The 22486-nt window shown below is 43.1% G+C and overlaps 1 protein-coding gene across 8 annotated transcripts in view; it reads right to left on the reverse strand.

The window, feature by feature from the left end:
• The window catches only part of rusc2 (RUN and SH3 domain containing 2), a 101575-nt gene that overhangs the window by 37543 nt on the left and 41546 nt on the right, over positions 1–22486 (reverse strand). For all 8 annotated transcript variants that reach the window (XM_033031041.1, XM_033031032.1, XM_033031056.1 and 5 more), the window contains exon 2: positions 5798–7807. In XM_033031041.1, the coding sequence (XP_032886932.1) occupies positions 5798–7715 (1918 nt within the window). In that variant the 5' untranslated portion in view covers positions 7716–7807. The remainder of the gene's footprint in view (positions 1–5797; positions 7808–22486) is intronic.

Here is a 22486-nt window from a genome sequence, read left to right on the forward strand (position 1 = left end):
GTGGGAACCCCGTGCGATAACCGTACGGCATTCGTGGACCACCGTGGACCACCGTGGCGCTAACGGCAGGTACTCGTGTAACTCGGTGACTCGGGAGAAAATTCAAGCAAGTTTGAATTTCTCCAAGAGTGACTTGTACACTTGTGGTTGAAGATTGCAACATTATATGCACGTAGTGGCCAGTGCGATATCCGTATTAACTCTTGCGTGTACCGTGGGAACTCCTGCGAACGGTGAACCAGAGTTGAACATCGTGGGAACCCCGTGCGATAAAGGAGGCGCAGTCGTCTTTCTTACAGTTTGGCTTTCTTCCCAACCAATTGTTCAAGCGCTTTTGATTGCAACATGCGCCTTAATTTAGTTCAACAAAGTTACTAAAGCTGGACAGAGGGGACAGAAGGTGAGTAATCTGGAATGAACATGCTGTTAGGCTGGGATCATTCTCTGCGAGATGATCTTAGTGCGGGAGACAAGTGTAGGAGAGGTGTACTGACTGTGTGGGCAGAACTTTGGAAGTGATTGCCCACCATTCTCAAAAGCCGCTGTGTCTCCCTGTCCCTCCAACTCCAGAGGAATCCGCTCCCCGATGGGCTGCTACGGCGACAAGTGGCAAGCGACAAGGGATCTCCGTGCTTGCAGTCGGTGTCCCGTTGGTCCTAACGTCTCCGGCCACCCCCCTGGACTGGAGCTGAGACTGTGAACTGTACCGCCCTTGCCCCCTCCCTCTGCAACTGCAAACAACCCCACAGTTCCCAGTCTCAGCTCCTGTACAGGGGGGTGGCCGGAGACGTCACAGTCCGAGCTGCGCCCCCTCATCCGCAACCCCAAGAACAAGACGTACCTTGCACACCATCAGCTTCTGTCCCTACGGGGAGCGTGTTCCTCTGGAGTTGGAACGGGGCTGCGCTGCTGCTGGTTGTGGGTCTCTGGGATCTCAGTGCTTGCAGTGGGCCTGGGGGTCAGTGTCCCGTTGGTCCTGACGTCTCCGGTGACTGGCACTGACCTGCTGGCATCGCCGACGTGAAGACAGTGCAAAGCCCCCGCGCCGGTGCAATGGGCGGGGAGCTGAAGAGGGGAGGGAAGGGGTCACACACATGGCCGGGAAGCAGAGGGGTGTAGGTGGGGTGAAACTGAAGGGAGCGACAATCTGCTGCTGCCTGCCCGCTGAGTTAAAAAGTTCCCACGCAAGACTCACGATACACTGTATATCGTGAATCTACCGTGGGAACTTTTTAACTCAGCGGGCAGGCAGCAGCAGATTGTCAATTATTAACCCTCCCGCGCAATTACCTTCTCTTTTATGAATGGGGATTCACAATGTTCATTCAAGATTTAACGGGAAAGCTCGGGAGACGGACAAGTCACTCGCACAAATAACAGAAATGCCGAGTACCCGTGGGAACTCTTTATCTACCCCCCGTTATATCGTGTGATATCGTGCTAGACCACGACCACTTCACTCTGGTTACATCTTGCATCAAGTCGCCCCGTGAGAAAGCGCTATTAAGATAGAATATGGAATGCTTGCTTTCATTAAATGAGGCATGGAGTATAAGAGTAGAGAAGACATAGCACAACTGCGTGAGACATTAGTTAATCCACAGCTGAAGTACTTTGCAGTTTTGATTGCTGAACTTTAGTTACAATATGATTAAATTAGAAAGGATGCAGAGGAGATTCCCTAGGATGTTATCTGAGATACAATATTTCAGCAATAAGACTGTACAAGCTGAGTTTCTTTTGCTTGGAGCAGTGGAAGCTGGATGGGTGGGGTATCTGGCAGGTACTCATAGTTACGAGGGGTATGGCAAGCATGGATAGTGCAAATTTTTCACCTTAGCAGAGGGGTCAATAACCTAAGGGAATAGGTTTTAAGGTAAAAGGTATGCGGTTTATACGTGATTTGGGGAGGATATTTTTAATTCAAAGAATGGTTGAAATCTGAAATGCATTGCCTAACGGATGCCAAAGGCAGGTACTCTCACGATAATGAGCACATGAAACGTTACGGCATACAAGGTTACAGGCTGAGTGCTGGAACATGGCAGATTATTATTTATAAGTACATGATAGCCAACATAGGCACAGTTGGCTAAAGGATTTGTTTCCATACTGTATGATTTATAAATATTAATTGTGTTGATAACTAGTAGAGAAACATTGATCTATTTTCAGAATTTTCTAATATACACTAATATTTTAGGCAAAGTAATAATAACTTACTAAAATGTAAACTTACTTAATATGAATGCAGCACTCACACAACACAAGCGGAAATGCAGAATGACTGGAAACATATAGAGTTCTCAACTGCAGCCATGTGAAATTATAAATTTATTTTAAAGCAGATGTTTATCTCTAAACTAAATCTCTAAACTATGATAATGATGGAGAATTAAATTTGTCATCCACTATATTCCAGCTATTTGCATTACGAGAGCATTGGTGATGTGAAAATTCCATTAACTTTTACAGGTAATCGATTGAACTTCTGAAAGCCACATGAATATGGCCTTTACTGACAGTTTCAAATGGGTTAGGAACATAGAAACATAGAAAATAGGTGCAGGAGTAGGCCATTCGGCCCTTCAATATGATCATGGCTGATCATCCAACTCAGTATCCTATACCTGCCTTCTGTCCATACCCCCTGGTCCCTTTAGCCACAAGGGCCACATCTAACTCCCTCTTAAATATAGCCAATGAACTGGCCTCAACTAAGTTCTGTGGCAGAGAGTTCCAGAGATTCACCACTCTCTGTGTGAAAAATGTTTTTCTCATCTCGGTCCTAAAGGATTTCCCCTTTATCCTTAAACTGTGACCCCTTGTCCTGGACTTCCCCAACATCGGGAACAATCTTCCTGTATCTAGCCTGTCCAACCCCTTAAGAATTTTGTAAGTTTCTATAAGATCCCCCCTCAATCTTCTAAATTCTAGCGAGTATAAGCCGAGTCTATCCAGTCTTTCTTCATATGAAAGTCCTGACATCACAGGAATCAGTCTGGTGAACCTTCTCTGTACTCCCTCTATGGCAAGAATGTCTTTCCTCAGATTTGGAGACCAAAACTGTACGCAATACTCCAGGTGTGGTCTCACCAAGACCCTGTACAACTGCAGTAGAACCTCCCTGCTCCTATACTCAAATCCTTTTGTTATGAATGCTAACATACCACTCGCTTTCTTCACTGCCTGCTGCACCTGCATGCCTACTTTCAATGACTGGTGTACCATGACACCCACGTCTCGTTGCATCTCCCCTTTTCATAATCGGCCACCATTTAGATAATAGTTTCCCGTTTTTGCCACCAAAGTGGATAACCTCACATTTATCCACATTATACTGCATCTGCCATGCATTTGCCCACTCCCCCAGCCTATCCAAGTCACCTTGCATCCTCCTAGCATCCTCCTCACAGCTAACACTGCCCCCCAGCTTCGTGTCATCCGCAAACTTGGAGATGTTGCATTCAATTCCCTCGTCCAAATCATTAATATATATTGTAAATAGCTGGGGTCCCAGCACTGAGCCTTGCGGTACCCCACTAGTCACTGCCTGCCATTCTGGAAAGGACCCGTTTACTCCTACTCTTTGCTTCCTGTTTGCCAGCCAGTTCTCTATCCACATCAATACTGAACACCCAATACCGTGTGCTTTAAGTTTGTATACTAATCTCTTATGTGGGACCTTGTCGAAAGCCTTCTGAAAGTCCAGATATAACACATCCACTGGTTCTCCCTCATCCACTCTACTAGTTACATCCTCGAAAAATTCTATAAGATTCGTCAGACATGATTTACCTTTCGTAAATCCATGCTGACTTTGTCCAATGATTTCACCACTTTCCAAATGTGCTGCTATCCCATCTTTAATAACTGACTCTAGCAGTTTCCCCACTACCAATGTTAGACTAACTGGTCTGTAATTTCCCGTTTTCTCTCTCCCTCCCTTTTTAAAAAGTGGGGTTACATTAGCTACCCTCCAATCCTTAGGAACTACTCCAGAATCTAAGGAATTTTGAAAAATTATCACTAATGCATCCACTATTTCTGGGGCTAAGTACTCTGGGATGCAGCCTATCTGGCTCTGGGGATTTATCGGCCTTTAATCCATTCAATTTACCTAACACCACTTCCCGGTTAACCTGGATTTCACTCAGTTCCTCAATCTCATTTGACACGCGGTCCCCTGCTATTTCCGGCAGATTATTTATGTCTTCCTTAGTGAAGACGGAACCAAAGTAGTTATTCAATTGGTCTGCAATGTCCTTGTTCCCCATGATAAATTCACCTGTTTCTGACTGCAAGGGACCTACATTTGTTTTAACTAATCTCTTTCTCTTCACATATCTATAAAAACTTTTGCAGTCAGTTTTTAGTTCCCAGACAGTTTTCTTTCATAATCTATTTTCCCGTTCCTAATTAAGCCCTTTGTCCTCCTCTGCTGGACTCTGAATTTCTCCCAGTCCTCTGGTAGGCTGCTTTTTCTGGCTAATTTGTACGCTTCATCTTTTGTTTTGATACTATCCCTGATTTCCCTTGTTATCCACGGATGCACTACCTTCCCTGATTTATTCTTTTGCCAAACTGGGATGAACACAGTTGTGAGGTTGAGAAGCCCATCATGGCATATAAGGTTACAGGCCAATAACTGGAAAAAGGAAGAGGTATGGCCAGAACAGACACACTGGGCTGAAGAGTTTGTTTCATTTAAATGTTTACAGAATATACCAACTGTGTCATAATGCAAATTACTTTCTGATTGACATCTCTCAATAACACCACGAAACATTTCAATAAACTTTCTGAATGTGATTTAGCAACTGGATGAATCTTAAACCACTCTGGATAAACCTTAAAAAGCCAAAACGTGTGGAATCTAAATATAACAATCACATTTTTATCATTTAATATAAACAATTCATTACATTAAAGCTAAAGAAGAAGAATAAACAGAAGGAATATCAAAAATAAGAACTTGCTTCATCACTCTTTTGTTGTAGCTTAATACAACAGAGTGACTTCAGAAGGAAGTGAGAATGAAGTAAAAAATATACCAAAACCAGGTTTCTATATTAGGACACCAAGTAATTTGTTTGGTGTTTTTAATAACATTCTTACTTTTATGAGCATGTTATTTCTCAGATTTTCGTGGAACAATTTCAAAATTCCAAAACTGAGAACAAGTTTTCCAGTATGTGTCGAACAACATAATTGTTTTGCTACTGTATCCTGTTTGTTTCCTATTATGAAAAGAAATTAATAGTTGAATTCATGGTCAGAATACACCTGGAAGGTTTACAAGAGCAGGCCAGATGAAGTTGCTCAAAATACCACCATGATGAACACCACACTCGTATTTCAGCAGCATATAATCCTCACAAGGATTTAACAGACAATGTCTCTCTCATCTTGGAACTGTTATCTCTGGTCCCAGAGTGTAGATAGTTTCCACTCAATGAACCTTAAAGCACAAGACTTCCTGTAGATTGACACTTTGCTAAAGATCACACCAGGTGATTTGATGTGGACAAATGACCCAAAAAAAGTGTATTATAATTGTGCTGTAAAGCAGTGCTGTGTGGTGTAGTGGATGTTAAATTAGTTGAGCCTTTCTATCCATAACTGATGCTGACATGTGTGCCAAATGAAAATATTTTCAGATCTTACATTCAAAACAAAAATACTGTTGTTGAGATGAAACAAATATGATACTAAACATTATCACAAACAAATGTCCTGGATTAAAAAGCTATGTGGTAAATGTCTAGAAGACCAGCATAGGTTATCCAATGCTTACCTCCCACTTTCATTCTGATGTCAGGACATGCATCCCTCTCAATTTGTTGTTTATTAATTAGCTCTGGTTTCCTGGCATCTTCTCCGTTACAACATGGTTCACAACCTTCCAGGTGAGCTCTCTCATGCCCACTTGAATTACTGTTTTTGTTGAAATTATGAATAAAGGGTGCCTCACATGATGTTGTTAAATCCATCCTTGTAGTCGTCCTGCCAGGCATAGCATGATAGTGGTCCTCTTCTGAATAAGTAAAGACATTATTTTCTTTCTGATTTTCGAGTATTGGAGAAAACTCTGTCGAATCTCCACTAGTTTTCAGTGGTGGAGAGTTCCCACTTCTTTTCCTAGTTCGAGCAATTTCAGCAAATGAAGTCACTCGTCTAGGTGGTGAACTCTGGGATGTTGCTGTCTGACCATCACTTAGCTTGCCTGGGCAGCTATACATGCGTTCCAAGGATCCCAATCTGGGAGTTGGACTTTTATCCAAGCTGCGATCATAGCTCCTTGATCTTTGCCTGCCAGATGTATTTGAAGCAACGTTCATGTACACTTGACCTTCAATTTTATTTTTGGTAGTTTCTGCATCTGGTTTCTTAGAACTGCAATGATCGACATTATTCTCTCTATCTTCGGGCTGCCGAAAGAGGTAATACTCTGTAGGTTGACTGGGGCTTGTACTTTTTGTATGATCCTCTGAGCAGCTTGTTATCGATGACTCTACTGGGCTTGGTGTAGACTGAGAAGACAGGTCGCAAGTCACAAGTTTGTAATAGTTTTGTGTGGCAACAACTATTCTTGCTTGACTTTGAAAACATGCAGTAAAATCTGAATTTTCAGAAGAACCGGAGACATTTTCACACGGAAGATGGTAAGAATTGCAGTTGTTGTCTACAGCAGGAGAACACTGCTGGCACAGACAGGTTTTCAGGGCAGGATCGCTATTGTGTGACTCACATGAATTCTTCCGATCACTAGGTGAAGAATGTAAGTCCAAGTAGAATGCACCCATCTCTGAGTGACTGCAATACGAAGAATCATGGGATATGTTACCTGAACTTAAATTGGACTTTGACTGGCTTTTCATTTTATTGTAGATGGCTGTAAAGTTGACTAACACACCATCTGAACTGTTACACGACGAATCACTATTGTAGGCCATATGCTGATTATCTACGTCAGATTGATCTGAAAAGACACAACTTCTGCTTTGTTGCATATCTAAGCTGGAGCAGCTACATGTTCTGCTCTCTAGTATATCTTGCTTCCTGAACATTTCATCTGGGCTGCTGCCCAATCCTTGATTGCAATCAAAGAATAAGGTAGATGTGCTTTCATTAGCACAGTTGCATATAGGTGGTTGCAGTAACTCAGCTGATGCTGATCTTGATGCAGTGGTGCTAGTTGACTTTTTGCCATCACATGCATGAGTTTGTTCCTCATGATCTTCTACAATGTCTTGCCTGCTGGGGGGGCTCCACTGTTGTGTGCTGTTTTCTGCAGTATGAAGATGAAATGGCTGTTCATGCAGGACAAATGGTGGGTTACTAATGTTACTATTCTGTGGATGAAAAGATGAATTGTTAGAGCTCTCCTGATCATTGTTCTCATTCAAAATTAACGAATTGTGCTGTTCAGTTGTGGTGATTTCTTTTGAATTTAGTCGCCTGCCTTCCATTTCATGTGCTGTCCCAGGAGGTAAGCAAGAGGCCTGAATTAAGCTGCTGTACAATAATGTTTCCTTCTGAAACAGGTCCCTCTCCGGCAGTGATGTAGTCCTTGTGATTCCCAGATCATTATGGTAGAAAGGGTTTGGTCTTTTGCCCATGCTGCAGCATTGTCTGTCGGGGACCTGGCAATGAACCAGAGGAATGTGATGTACGATCAAAGTTTCTCCAGTAAGTTTTGGTGGGCTATCCATGATGGATCAGGTCATCAGCCAAACTGAGCGGAACATACAGAATCTCCACTGGGCATATTGATAGCTTCTTGATGGCACTGCAGCTTACAAACCTGGAAAACAGGAGAAAAAATAAACAACATTTTACAGCATTTGTTACATTAGGCATGCCTTAGCAAGGTAAGTAACATTTCTTCCTGTTTTTTACGGTCAACTAATGAGTGATACTTTAGAGCATGATAAGACTTTGCTCAGCCCAAATCCATAAAACACACGCACACAATCTGCACATAAAAATTCAAAACCAATCTTTTGAATCAATATTTCAATGAATGACAATAGACAATAGGTGCAGGAGTAGGCCATTCGGCTCTTCGAGCCAGCACCGCCATTCACTGTGATCATGGCTGATCATCCCCAATCAGTACCCCTTTCCTGCCTTCTCACCTTATCCCTTGACTCCACTATCTTTAAGAGCCCTATCTAACTCTCTCTTGAAAGTATCCAGAGAATTGGTCTCCACAGCCTTCTGAGACAGAGACTTCCACAGATTCACAACTCTCTGGGTTTTCCTCCTCTCCATTCTAAATAGCCTACCCCTTATTCTTAAACTGTGGCCCCTGGTTCTGGACTCCCCCAACATCGGGAACATGTTTCCTGCCTCTAGCATGTCCAATCCCTTAATAATCTTATATGTTTCAATAAAATCCCCTCTCATCGTTCTAAATTCCAGAGTATACAAGCCCAGCCGCTCCATTCTATCAACATAAGACTGCCCGGAAATTAACCTCGTTAACCTACGCTGCACTCCCTCAATAGCAAGAATGTCCTTCCTCAAATTTGGATACTAAAACTGCACACAATACTCCAGGTGTGGTCTAACTCGGTCACTGGTCTAATAACGGCAGAAGGACATCTTTGCTCCTATACTCAACTCCTCTTGTTATGAAGGCCAACATGCCATTGGATCAAGCCCTGTATTGTGGTCATGGAAATAATTATTATTGATCAATTTAAATGCAAACTAGATAGATTACATAATTTCTGGCAATAACATTACCATGACATTGGGAAGGTGGAGGGAGGGCATCAATCTGTGAGGGATTAAGCAGATTATTCTTGTACTTATTAGAGTTTGGGTAACGAGAAGCGGTTTTGCTGCAATGTATAACATTCTTTATATGGCTTGAGAAGGCAGATGAGGGATGCATCTTTGAAATTCTATACCCATGAATAATATGGATACTAAATTGTTGAAAGTATTCAAGCCAGAAATTGATTTTTGGGCATTAACAGAATCGAGGCATGTGGAGTTATTACAAGAAAGTAAGGTGAATTAAAAGATCAGTGCTGTCCTTATTGATTGGTAGGGAAAATAAAAGGAGACACATAGCCTATCTATGCCTCAATTTCTTAAGTTTGTACAGTAATACATTGGTGAATTGAGATAACATTTAATGAATGCGGTAAAATAGGGCAGATAAGGGTGATCTGGACCTATGGGTTCCAATGCTTTCCATCACTGGGATTTTTATTGAACCATTCTTAGGACAATGGTAGATTGTTGATATGATTTGTCAATAATCCAATGTTAAAGTGAAAAAAGATGGAAGATAAACAAGAATAATCTTGGTCACTTTAAAAATCCATAAATGTTTAATACAACTACCAACGCCAATTTATTGAATTCTACTATTTTTGTAAACGTTAACTACAAGGACTCACATGAGATATCCACATATTAAAAGCTGTTAAGAATATTACAGATTTAAAATAGATAATTATTTTGCTGCTTAGTTTATAATATATTTCTATTCTTAGCTAGTCAATTTATTTAGGTTTCGCTGGCTGTCTAGAACTTCCTTACATAATTAAAACTTTAGTGATCAAAGTTAATATAAATTGGGAGTTATTAGTAGATTTTCTACTTATTATGTACCACAGAATAATGCTAAATTGCAAGTCACGATGTTATCCCAGAAATAAGTGCAATTATGAGTACAGATCAAAATGCAAAAAATGAGGTCACTGGACATGTACACATTTACCATACAGCCCCACAGTGCACTGTCCAACCCATACAAATATGTTAATGTCAATCATGAAACAAAATATTCAGAAGAGGAATCACTCTAGACTGAAGTGATAGGAGAGTAGGAGTGTTATTATGACCAGTATCGGACAAATTTTATGGGCCAGCTGGCCTTCTCCTGCTTTGCAATTTTGCATTCAATAATTTAACTATATTATAGTGAAAATATTCATAGGTTTGCAATTTATCACAACAAGGAGTCAATTGCATTATTAATCAGATAATTCTTTCAGCAGCAATACTTCAATCACCTTGTGAAAGTAAATAATTTGAAGAAATAGCTGCTTAGTGTGTGTCATGTCTTTTCAAGAGCATGGGAAAGAGAAAGTCAGAGTCTCAATGCTTAAATCTCCCACATCTGACTTCCAGTCTTGTCATGGCACACATGAAACACTACCAAATGACTGCACATGTGAATAAATACTTGGCCAAATATATGTGGCACAGTTGCTAGTACCTAGACAGCTATGGACAGGTCATCAGCCGGCACTGAAACAAATGCGCACGTACATGAACAAATGCAAACCTTTTTCCAGTTACTGGATACTGCCACATGTGCCCTGTGGACCAGGATGGTGTTGCAGGCTTAATGAAAGAGACCTGCAGAGTCTTGTGGAATAGAAGTGAGGTAATATGTTCAAGAGGGGCACAGAAACTCTCCAATCCAACAGTGAATATAGAGACATGGTTGTAAAGAGATCAAGGCTGGAAAATACATATTCCGAGAAAGCAAAATGGAAAAGAAAGAAGTGATGCCCTGATTTAAAACAAATGGGATAAAGTCACCACAAAGGAAGAATTTTATTTTGATGATCAAGACCTCATACCCAGCACAAATATATATTAATTCAAAGACTGCAGTGATCCATGCCCTTCTATATCCTTCTGAAAATTGGATTATTTACAGTAGGTATCTCAAGGCAAGGGAGAAATACTACCGATGTGGTCTCTGCAAAATTCTCCAAATACACTAAAAAGGATAAACAAACCAACTTGAGTATCAGCTGCCAGATTAAAACATCAGCATTGAAACCCCAGTTACATTCAGTCATCATTCACTTGCCCAATACCATATTCTCCAAATAAAAGGTAGACAAAAATGCTGGAGAAACGCAGCAGGTGAGGCAGCATCTATGGAGCGAAGGAAATAGGCAACGTTTCGGGTCGAGACCCTTCTTCAGACCCAAAACGTTGCCTATTTCCTTCCCTCAATAGATGCTGCCTCACCCGCTGAGTTTCTCCAGCATTTTTGTCTACTTTCGATTTTCCAGCATCTGCAGTTCCTTCTTAAACACTCTCCAAATAAATACTGTATATCAAGCTCATTCATGGGAAGGGATTACCAGTTAAAGAAGATTTCAAGGATGTACACAAAGTCTCTTTGAAAAATGCAGCTGGATAAGCGGTTCAGTTATACTATCGAGAAAAATTAAGGACAACATTAGATCAATGGAATAAGCTATAATGTAGCCCAAAATAAGGATGTCAGAGAATTGGGAACATTTTGAAAATTAGCAAAGGAGAAACAAGGCACCGATAAGAAAATGGGAATTAGAATATGAGAGTAGACATAAAGAACTGCAGGTCCTGGAATCTCACGTAGAACACAAAATGCTAGAGCAACTCAGCAGGTCAGGTACCCTCTCTGGAGGACAAGGGTAGGACAGATATGTAAAAGGAACTAGAATATCAAAAGTCAACATGCCCCACCACTCCCCACTTGGAGATTGTGTCAGAAGAGAACTGAAGATGCTGGTTTAAATCGAAGATAGACACAAAATGCGGGAGTAACTCAGAGGGACAGGCAGCATCTCTGGAGAGAAGGAATGGGTGACGTTTCAGGTCGAGACCCTTCTTCAGACTGCTATTTGTCTCGCCGAGTTACTCCAGCATTTTGTGTCTATTGAAAGCCTGTGATATTGGATGCATCATTGGTAATACTCTAGTGAACCATATTATGTATGCAGATGATCTTGTGGTCTTTAGCCCATCTAGCACTGGTCTCCAACAGCTCCTTACGATATGTTCTGTGTATGGTGTGGAACATGATATTAAATATAATGCAGGTAAGAGTTCTGTTATGATCTGTAGAACCAAAGAGAATAAATGTCTAAAATTTCCTGATTTTAAATTGTCTGATAATGATCTTAGTGTCTGTAATAAGGTAAAATATCTTAGACATTTTATTACAGAACAAATGACAGAGAGGATATTTATAGGCAATGCCATATGATGTCTGCACAAGCAAACAAGTTTAGTGCGTGTGCAGATGGAGTGAAGATGTCTCTGTTCAGAGCATATTGTACACCACTCTATATTGCACACCTATGGTCAAACTACAGAAAAGCAAGCTTACAGAGACTTAAAGTAGCTTATAATGATGCCATGAGAATATTACTTAAGAGACGTAGGTGGTGTAGTGCAAGTGTAATGTTTGTGGCTGCAGGAGTCAATACGTTACAAACTGTCTTAAGAAATCTTATGTATAAATTTATTTGCCGGATTAATGACTCTGAAAATGAAATCATCTTGGCCTTAGCCCTACATGCTACCAATCCCAGCTGTGGAGACATTGGTATAGTTGTAGGACACTAATTTGTTTTATTCTTGATCTTAAATCGTATTGTGATTTTGTATGTAATTGATTATGCTTTTGTAAGTGATTCATTGTGCTTTTGTATGCAATTTATTCTACGTAATGTCTTGTTTTTTATCTCGACCTTGAGTCTGTAGTACAAAAGTATGTATTAGCGATTGTGCCATATTGCTGAATTGGGAAATGGTAGAGACATTGTATAAATATTGGTGCTTGCCTCCTTGAAATAGAAGATAATTGTAGGTCTAGACCATGTAAGGCATTCAAAGAATTTGGCATTAGTTAAAAAAAAGTCCAAAATAAATTAATGGGATGAAACTTGATAAATCCCGAGGACCTGTTGATCTGCATCGATGATTGCAGTGTAAAAAATAGACGCACTGGATGCTATCTTTCAAAATTCTACAGCTACTAGAACAATTAGTTCCCACTAATTGGCAAGTAGAAGATATAACTCCACTGTTCATGAAAAGAAAGATGGAAGAAACAAGACACCATGAACCAGTTAATCTTATATCAGTGGTAGGGGAAATGCTGGAACTTGGAAAATAAGAATTGGATTGGGCAGTCATGAAAGTGAAATCATGCTGAGGAGCACAGTGGCGCAGTTAGTGGAGTTACTGACTCACAGGGCCAGGGACCTGGCTTCAATCTTGACCTCAGGTTTGCATGTTCTCCCTGTGACCACGTGGGTTTCCTCTGGGTGCTTTGGTTTCTTCCCACAACGCAAGGACGCGCGGGTTTGTAGATTAATTGGCATTGTAAATTGTCCCTAGTGTGTAGGGTGTATATGAAAAAGTGGGATAGCATAAGAATTAGTGCGAATGGGCAATCGATGGTTGGCATGGACTCAGTGGGCTGAAGAACCGGTTTCCATGCAGCATCTATAAAAAATAAAACTAAATATGTTAGAATTCTGTTTTAGATCTTAAGTTGCAGAACTGATGAGTGAATCACTTGATATGGTATATTTGAACGTTTAGAAGGCCTTTGATAAAGTGTCACATGAGATTGTTACACGAAGTGCAGCACATGATATTAGAAGTAGAAATAGATTGAATAATAAACTATTGAAATAGATTGAGGACTAATTAATGAAGTAAGAATATATAAATCACTGATAGGCTCTGACCAGTGAGCCCCAATTGTTCACAAACTATATCAGTAATTTGGATGAAAGGAACAGTATAACACATCCATATCTGCAGATGATACAATGCTAGTGGCAGTATGGACTGTGTGGTGGATGCATAGAGTCTTTGGGGCAGAAACACGGGGTAAATTAGACTATCCGTTTGAAGAGTATGATGTTGGGCAAGCGAATGATGACTGAATATCAGTAGGCATGGCAGAGTATTTTAACAATTAGAGAGGTTGAAAGTTGTTGGTATTCAGGTTGATCTCATTCACAAATCATTGAAAGTTAACATCCAGTCATTTAATACCACCGGGTGGCACTACGATGGCAGCTTGCCTACAGTATGTCTGTCATTGTTTTTTCTTTGTTTTTTTAGTGTGTTTTAAAAGTTTGCGTAAATGTTCTCTGGTTTGTTTCATGTGGGGGATGGGGAAGGGGATCGGGGGAAACCTTTTTTCAATCTCTTACTTTGCCAAAGATGCAATTGTTTTCCGGATCACATTTCCGGTCGCTCTGCTATCTCCGGTAACACTGGCTTCCAAGCAGTACCAATAATGACATGCTTAGCATGGGCTACAGGGCCTGTCCCACTTGGCCGTCATTTGCACCTCATTTGCGCGTCATATGTAAAATAGGTCGACACGTCGTGACGCGTGGGGTGCTCGTGCGTTGTGCATGGTGAGGCGTGGTATAGCGCGGCGCTCCAAGATTTTGTAGAGTAACAAAATCCTCGCACGCCACCTGCGTGACGTATCGCGTACGCACGCTGACGCATTGGGTACGCACGCTGACGCATTGGCGTCACACGCTGGCGTACCGACTTCTCCCGTGTATCGCGTGGTGACGAATGGTTACGTCAACGTGCGTAACCATGCGTCACCGCGCGCCGCAGGGTATTCTAATAACGTCAAGCGCACCAGATGGCATGATGACGCATGATTTGCACGCGTCATCAACCTATTTTACATATGACACTTAAATGAGGTGCAAATGACGGCCAAGTGGGACAGGCCCTTAAGTTCTCAGGCGAAGTTCCAGTCCACTCACCATGGAAACAGATGTCATGTTGGGTGTACAGGGGACTGAGGACAAAGGAAAATAAGGGAAACAGCGAAAAGTGTGGGAATCTAATAGGATGAAAGAGATTTAGTTTAGAGATATGGTATGGAAACCTCGACCATCAATCAGCCGTAACCAGTTCTACACACTAGGGGCAATTTACAGAAGCCAATTAACCTACAAGCCTGCAGGTCTTTGGAATGTGAAAGAAAACCGAAGAAAACCCGTGTGGTCACAGGGAGAAAGTACAAACCCCTAGAGAACACCTGAGGTCAGGATTGAACCCAGGTCTGACACTGTGAGGAAGCAGCTCTACCGCTGTGTCACTGTGCGCTCTTAAAGGTGAACCAGTTCGCATTGTTTTGAGATAGCCTTGTTTGTCAGATTCTCGTCTTGATCCAAATATAATAAACACATTCCAAGGACACTAGAATACAGGACGTTTGTTTTATTGTGTGTGTGTGTGAATATATATGTATGTGTGTGTGTCAATATGTGTGTATGAATAATAAAAGGAGGATTTTTTTCCGGAAAATAAGATGGGTGTGTTGGTGAGACGGAGGTTTATATTTGTAGCACAAAAAGTATTGATTTGTGTTTCATTTTCCACAGTTTAGAGCCGATTATGTGAGACGCCCCCAGCCACAGACTCTCGCTAAAGCTGCTGGCAATGGCGCCGGCAGTGAGAAAGACGCGCGAAAGAGACAAAGAGAGAGAGAGAGAGAGAGGCGCCACAATGGACTAGCTGGCAGGCAAGAAATGTACAGAGATGTGTGTGAGTGTGTGTGAATATGTGTGTGTGTGAATATGTGTGTGTGTGTGTGAATATGTGTGTGTGTGTGTGTGAATATGTGTGTGTGTGTATGTGTGTGTGTGTGTGTGAATATATATGTGTGTGTGTGTGTGAATATATATGTGTGTGTGTGTGAATATGTGTGTGTGTCTATATGTGTGTGTGTGTGTGTGAATATGTGTGTGTGTGTACATGTGTGTGTCTGAATATGTGTGTGAGTGAATATGTGTGTGTACGTGTGTGTGTGTGTGTGCGTGTGCATATGTGAGTGAGTGCATGTGAATATATATGTGTGTGTGAAATAATATAGTATTTCGTAGTTCAGACCTTATTTGTTATGTTTAATAGCGTGATGGCTGTCAGGAAGAAGCTGTTCCTCAATGTAGATGTTACAGTTTTCAGTTTACAAAAGTCGGACGTGACTCCAGAAGTCGGGCATCAGTCAGTCCACAAGCTGTGAGAGTCAGTCCAAAGTCCATGAGTTAATCCCAAGGCAGTGAGTGAGTCCACAGGTCATGAGTAAATCGCTCACTGCCCCCTCTCCTCCACTGACATCCCCCACCTCAAGATGCTGCCCTCCGCCATGCTATAGGATGCACCCCCTACTGAAGCCGTCCACATCCCCTGCATGAGGACACTCCCCACACCCCCCCCTTCTCATCAGTTCACGACAACCCCTGCCTGAAGCTGCCCTTGGCTGCACGACATTTACCACCCATAGGGCAGTGTCTTGAGGTGGGGGATGAGTCTGCATGTGTGTGTGATTGAGTCTGCATGTGTGTGTGTGTGTGTATGAGTATGTGTGCATGAGTCTATGTGTGTGTGTGGGTCTTTGTGTGAATGTGTGTGTCATTGAGTTTGTGTGCGTGAATGAGTCTGTTTGTGAATATGTGTGTGTGAATATGTGTGTATGTTGTAGAATGTGTGTGTGTGAATATGTGTGTGTGTGTGAATGTGTGTGTGAATATGTGTGTGTGTGTGAATGTGTGTGTGAATATGTGTGTGTGTACGTGTGTGTGTCTGAATATGTGTGTGTGTGTATGAATATGTGTGTGTGCATATGTGTGTGAGTGCGTGTGAATATATATATGTGTGTGTGTGAAATAATATAGTATTTCGTAGTTCAGAGCTTATTTGTTAAGTTTAATAGCGTGATGGCTGTCAGGAAGAAGCTGTTCCTCAATGTAGATGTTACCGTTTTCAGTTTACAAAAGTCTGACGTGACTCCAGAAGTCGGGCATCAGTCAGTCCACAAGCTGTGAGAGTCAGTCAGTCTAAAGGACACGAGTTAATCCCAAGGCAGTGAGTGAGTCCACAGGTCATGAGTAAATCGCTCACTGCCCCCTCTCCTCCACTGACATGCCTCACGTCCACCTGGCTATAGAATGCACCCCATACTGAAGCCGCCCTCATACCCTGCATGAGCCCCCCCCCCCCCCCCCCATTTCTCATCAGCTCACGAGAACCCCCACCTGAAGCTGTGCCCCTCCCTTGGCTGCACAATGTTTACCACCCCCTACCCCACCCTGACAGCCCCTACCTCAAAAAAATGTTTTGCACAAAATCTTCAGTGTTCATTAACAACTGAAATTGTCTTTAGGCTGCTTTTTCAACATCATGTCAGCAAATGTTAGAGGTCAAGGTGATGTAACTATTGCTGTAGTATCCTCTAGGATAGCAGCTACATTTCTGCCTGGTGGAAGAACTACACATTCTCGATTCAAGATACCCATCCAAGTGGCCGAGGATACATTGTGCAACATCGAGCAGAACTCTAAGACGGCACATTTCACTAGGCAAGTGAAAGTCATTGTTTGGGATGAATGTCCAATGATTAGGAGAGAATGCTTTGAAGTTGTGGACAGAACTCTTCCAGATGTCTTCAGCAACACTAAGCATTTTGGTGCCCCCCTGCCAGTACAGGCCTCAGTGACTGAGCTGCCAGCCCAAAAATCCATTCCGCCCACAAACTCCATACTAGCCCTCTGGAAACCAGTACCTTTGGCCCAACATACTAGCTCAACAGAAATATGAAGGGAAATGTCAAAGGTTTCTTGAAGGATGGAACATCGCCCAAGAATGTTGTCATTAATAGCGTGCTTCATTGAATGATGACCTGAGATATTCTCAGATTTTCCTTCTTAAAATTTGACCGCTGACTTTCTCTATATTAAAATTGTCTCTTTTTATCAACAGGAAATAGTCATCAAGAGGCAGTGAGCAGCAGAACACAACAAGACGCAACACGACACAACAAGTAAAAACTTAATAAATCTCAGCTTTAAAATTTAAATTGTTCTTATTTTAAGTCATTCACATTTTAAACTTTAATAAAACCTTTTTGCACTTTTAATGCTGTGTGTTCTTCATCACAATAGAACCTAATAGGCAGGAATGGCTGCTCTGTGGGAGAGCCACTAAGAGTGCATGGGGGGGAGGTTGTTTGGAGATGCATTGAATGTGTGGGTGGGAGGGGAATGGCAAGGAACAGAGTGGGGGGGGGGGGGGGGGTGAAGGTAGGTGGGGTGACTGAGTGAACTGCCAGCGTACAAGGCGTGAGTGACTTCACTACCAGCCCACGAGCCGTGAGTTAGTGAACTGCCAGCCCACCAGCTGTAAGTGACTGAACTGCCAGCCCAATAATCCATTCAGTCCACCCTCTTCCCCCTTCTCTCTTACAGTCTCACCTGTTTTGGGCAGAATTTCTGGCAGTTTCTCAGCCGCCAGCCTGCCAGGTCCGAGTGATTGTACTGCCAGGCCTCAGTGACTGAGCTGCCAGCCCTCAGTGACTGTGCTGCCAGCCCAAAAATGCATTTGGCCCACAAATTCCATACTAGCCCTCTGGAAATCAGTACCTTTGGCCCCCAACACTCCCCCACTGGCCAGCAATATTGGAATTGGTGGAGAGGTGGAATATTGTGTTGGGTGTCCAGCCCTCCCGTGTGATGTCGGGACCCAACGGGTCCCACTTAGTCTAGTGTATATATATAATTTTCCTTTATTTATTCATTTTCATCTTTTCTTTTCTTCTTTTTTTTTTAATCGTTCGAAATAAAGATAAAGATAAAGATAAAGATAAATCTCGATTGTGGTTTTGCATAGTCTCCTCCTCAGACTCATAGAAACATAGAAAATATGTGCAGGAGTAGGCCATTCGGCCCTTCGAGCCTGCACCGCCATTCAATATGATCATGGCTGATCATCCAACTCAGTATCCTATACCTGCCTTCTCTCCATACCCCCTGATCCCTTTGGCCACAAGGGCCACATCTAACTCCCTCTTAAATATAGCCAATTAACTGGTCTCAACTACCTTCTGTGGCAGAGAATTCCACAGATTCACCACTCTCTGTGTGAAAAATGTTTTTCTCATCTCGGTCCTAAAAGATTCCCCCCTTATCCTTAAACTGGGACCCCTTTTTCTGGACTTCCCCAACATCGGGAACAATCTTCCTGTATCTAGCCTGTCCAACCCCTTAAGAATTTTGTAAGTTTCTATAAGAGGGATTCATGCATTTTTGGCTCATCAATTTGGTTGTCTTGAGTCAGATTCCCCACACTTAACTTCAGTCTGCAGCGTCCCTGGACTATCACAGCTATTATACCTTTTTACGTATGATGTGTTTCTATCATATTTGACTCCTTCTGGCAACTGCACCGTCACCTATTTCCTTGACTGGACACTACTGTGTATGGTTGTGGAAAGAACCATACACAGTGGTATCTTCACTTCACAATGCATTGCATCAGGAAATCTGGAAGTATCAAGGATGCCTGCCTACCTGCCCATTCACTTTTTCTCATCCACCTTCTGCTAGAAGACACGTGTTTGAAATCCCAAACATCCAGAACAGCTGCTTCCCTACTGCTATCCAATTTCCCAACCAATCATCTCTTTCATGCTCCCTTCCAGATTTCCTGATGCAATGCATTGTGAAGATGGACTGGATTGAAGAAAGCTTATGATGGGCTGGCTGTGTTCATCACTCTGTAGGTTCTGGCGGTTAAGAGCAGAGCAGTTACTCTAACTAATCCTACACCTCGGCACCAAAACACTACCGTCCACCTCTTGCGCTTCCATGCACTTCTTTCCTTATTGTATTTCACAGTAAAGTATCCCACAAATGGCTACTTCCCTGCAGCACTCTTTCATTTTGGAACCTTAATTTTTCCAAAACAAAATGCAAAAGAGACCATAGAATGCGATGGCATGAAGTAATTTGCCGGTAATGTTTGCCCAAATGCGGAGGTTTTGCGTTGGTCTTCCACTCCGCCACTTACAACACATTGACCTCCAAGCCTTTAAAAGTCTTGGTGGTAAGTTTCACTCCTCACCATGGCTCCAATGAATGGTTTTACGGGTATCATTAACGTGCAGCATGGACTTAATAGGTAGCATGTTGTGGGTTGAAGCCACTGTGTCGGGTGTACGGAGATGTTTAAGATGTCATGGTGGCTGTGCCTGTGGGTTTGCAGGCTCCTTCTGCCTGGTGAGTACGGCTGATTTTCCCAGGCCAGAGGAGTGCAAGGGGTGGGATTTGCTGGTTTCTGCAAGGCTGGAGGCTCCTTCTACTGGGTGAGTATATGGGTGATTTTCCCGGGCGATCACGGGAGTGCAAGGGGCAAGATTAGTTTGCCATTTACGAGGCTGTCACCAGGACACGAGGGCTTGAGCTATAAACAAGAAGTGGAGCTGGCCATTCCTTTGAGCACTGGAGGATGAGGGGTGACCTTATAGAGGTGTACAAAATCATGAAAGGAATAGATCAGGTAGACACACAGAATCTCTTGTCCAGAGTAGGGGAATGAAAAACCAGAGGACACAGGTTTAAGGCGAGGGGGGAAGGATTTAATAGGAGTGTTCAAGAAGGAACTGCAGATGCTGGAAAATCGAAGGTACACAAAAATGCTGGAGAAACTCAGCAGGTGCAGCAGCATCTATGGAGCGAAGGAAATAGGTAACGTTTCGGGCCGAAACCCTTCTTCAGACTGATAGGGGGTGGCAGGAAGAAGGAAGGAAACAAAGGAGGAGGAGGAGCCCGAGGGTTGGGGGATGGGAGGAGACAGCTCGAGGGTTAAGGAAGGGGAGGAGACAGCAAGGGCTGGGAGAATTCAAAATTGGGAGAATTCAATGTTCATGCCCACCGGATGCAGGCTCCCCAAGCGGAATATGAGGTGCTGTTCCTCCAATTTCCGGTGTTGCTCACTCTGGCAATGGAGGAGACCCAGGACAGAGAGGTCGGATTGGGAATGGGAGGGGGAGTTGAAGTGCTGAGCCACCGGGAAGTCAGGTAGATTCTTGCGGACCGAGCGGAGGTGTTCGGCGAAACGATCGCCCAACCACCGCTTAGTCTCACCAATGTAGATCAGCTGACATCTAGAGCAGCGGATGCAGTAGATGAGGTTGGAGGAGATACAGGTGAACCTCTGTCGCACCTGGAACGACTGCTTGGCTCCTTGAATGGAGTCGAGGGGGGAGGTAAAGGGACAGGTGTTGCATTTCTTGCGGTTGCGACGGAAAGTGCCCGGGGAGGGGGTGGTACGGGAGGGAAGGGAAGAATTGACAAGGGAGTTGCGGAGGGAGTGGTCTTTGCGGAAGGCAGACATTGGGGGAGATGGGAAGATGTGGCGAGTGGTGGGGTCACGTTGGAGGTGGCGAAAAAAAGGTAGGATTATTTGTTGTATGTGACGGCTGGTGGGGTGACAGTTGAGGACTAAGGGGACTCTGCCCTTGTTGCGATTGCGGGGATGGGGAGAGAGAGCAGTGTTGCGGGGTATGGAAGAGACCCTGGTGCGAGCCTCATCTATGGTGGAGGAGGGGAATCTCCGTTCCCTGAAGAATGAGGACATTTCAGATGCCCTGGTGTGGAACGCGTCATCCTGGGAGCAGATGCGGCGTAGGCGGAAGAATTGGGAGTGGGGGATGGAGTCCTTACAGGAGGCAGGGTGGGAAGAAGTGCAGTCCAGATAGCCATGGGAGTCAGTGGGTTTGTAGTGGATTTAATAGGACCCTGAGTGGTAGCATTTTAACGCAAAGGGTGGTAGGTATATGGAATGAGCTGCCGGAGGAGGTAGTGGAAGCAGGTACTATCGCAACGTTTAAGAACCATTTAGATAGGTACATGGATAAGGCAAGTTTAGAGGGATTTGGGCCAAATGCAGCCAGGTGTGGCCAGTGTAGATGGGACATGTTGGCCGAAGGGCATCTTTCCACGCTGAAAGACTCAATGTTATCCGAATAGTGATTCAGTATTTCTGCAAAACTGCACTGAAGTATTAGTCCAGTCGTAATAATTTTTCTGCAAAGGAGCATGATCCATGAATCTTCTGACTTCAAGATTAAGGAGTCATGAATTAAATCATGTTAATGGTGTAAGGCCACTTGGAGCTGCCAGAGAACAAAGAACAAAACATAATGAATACATTGTGTATCTCATTCTACTAGGAGCCAAGGATTAGTCATAGAGCACACCAGCATGTAAACAGGCCTTTCAGCCCAACTTACCAATGCCGGCAAAGTTGCCTGACCACCATTGTCTCATTTGTTTGTGCTTGCCCCAATTCTTCCAAACCTTTCCTATTCATGTACATATCTATTAATTTTAAAAGCCATAATTGTACTGATCTCCTCTACCTTGTTCATTGAGCAGTTTATTCCATATACGCACAATCTGCTGTATGAATATTTGCTCCTTTGGTCCTTTTAAATCATTTCCTTTTCAACTTAAATAGTTTCCTTTTAGATTTAGACTCTTCTTCCCTGAAGAAAACTGTGGCTATTCACAGAAACATAGAAAATAGATGCAGGAGCAGGCCATTCAGTTCTTCGAGCCAGCACCGCCATTCAATATGATCATGGCTGAACATCCAAAATCAGTACCCCCTAACTGCTTTCTCCCCATATCCCTTGATTCCATTAACCCTAAGAGCTATATCCAACTCTCTCTTGAATACATCCAGTGAATTGTTTTCCACTGCCTTCTGTGGCAGATAATTCCACAGATTCACAGCTCTCTGGGTGAAAAAGCATTTCCTCATCTCAGTCCTAAATGGCCTACCCCTTATTCTTAAACTGTGACCCCTGGTTCTGGCCTCCCCCAACATCGGGAACATT

The sequence above is a fragment of the Amblyraja radiata genome, chromosome 1 (genome assembly GCF_010909765.2).
Source record: "Amblyraja radiata isolate CabotCenter1 chromosome 1, sAmbRad1.1.pri, whole genome shotgun sequence".
Classification (NCBI taxonomy): domain Eukaryota; kingdom Metazoa; phylum Chordata; class Chondrichthyes; order Rajiformes; family Rajidae; genus Amblyraja; species Amblyraja radiata.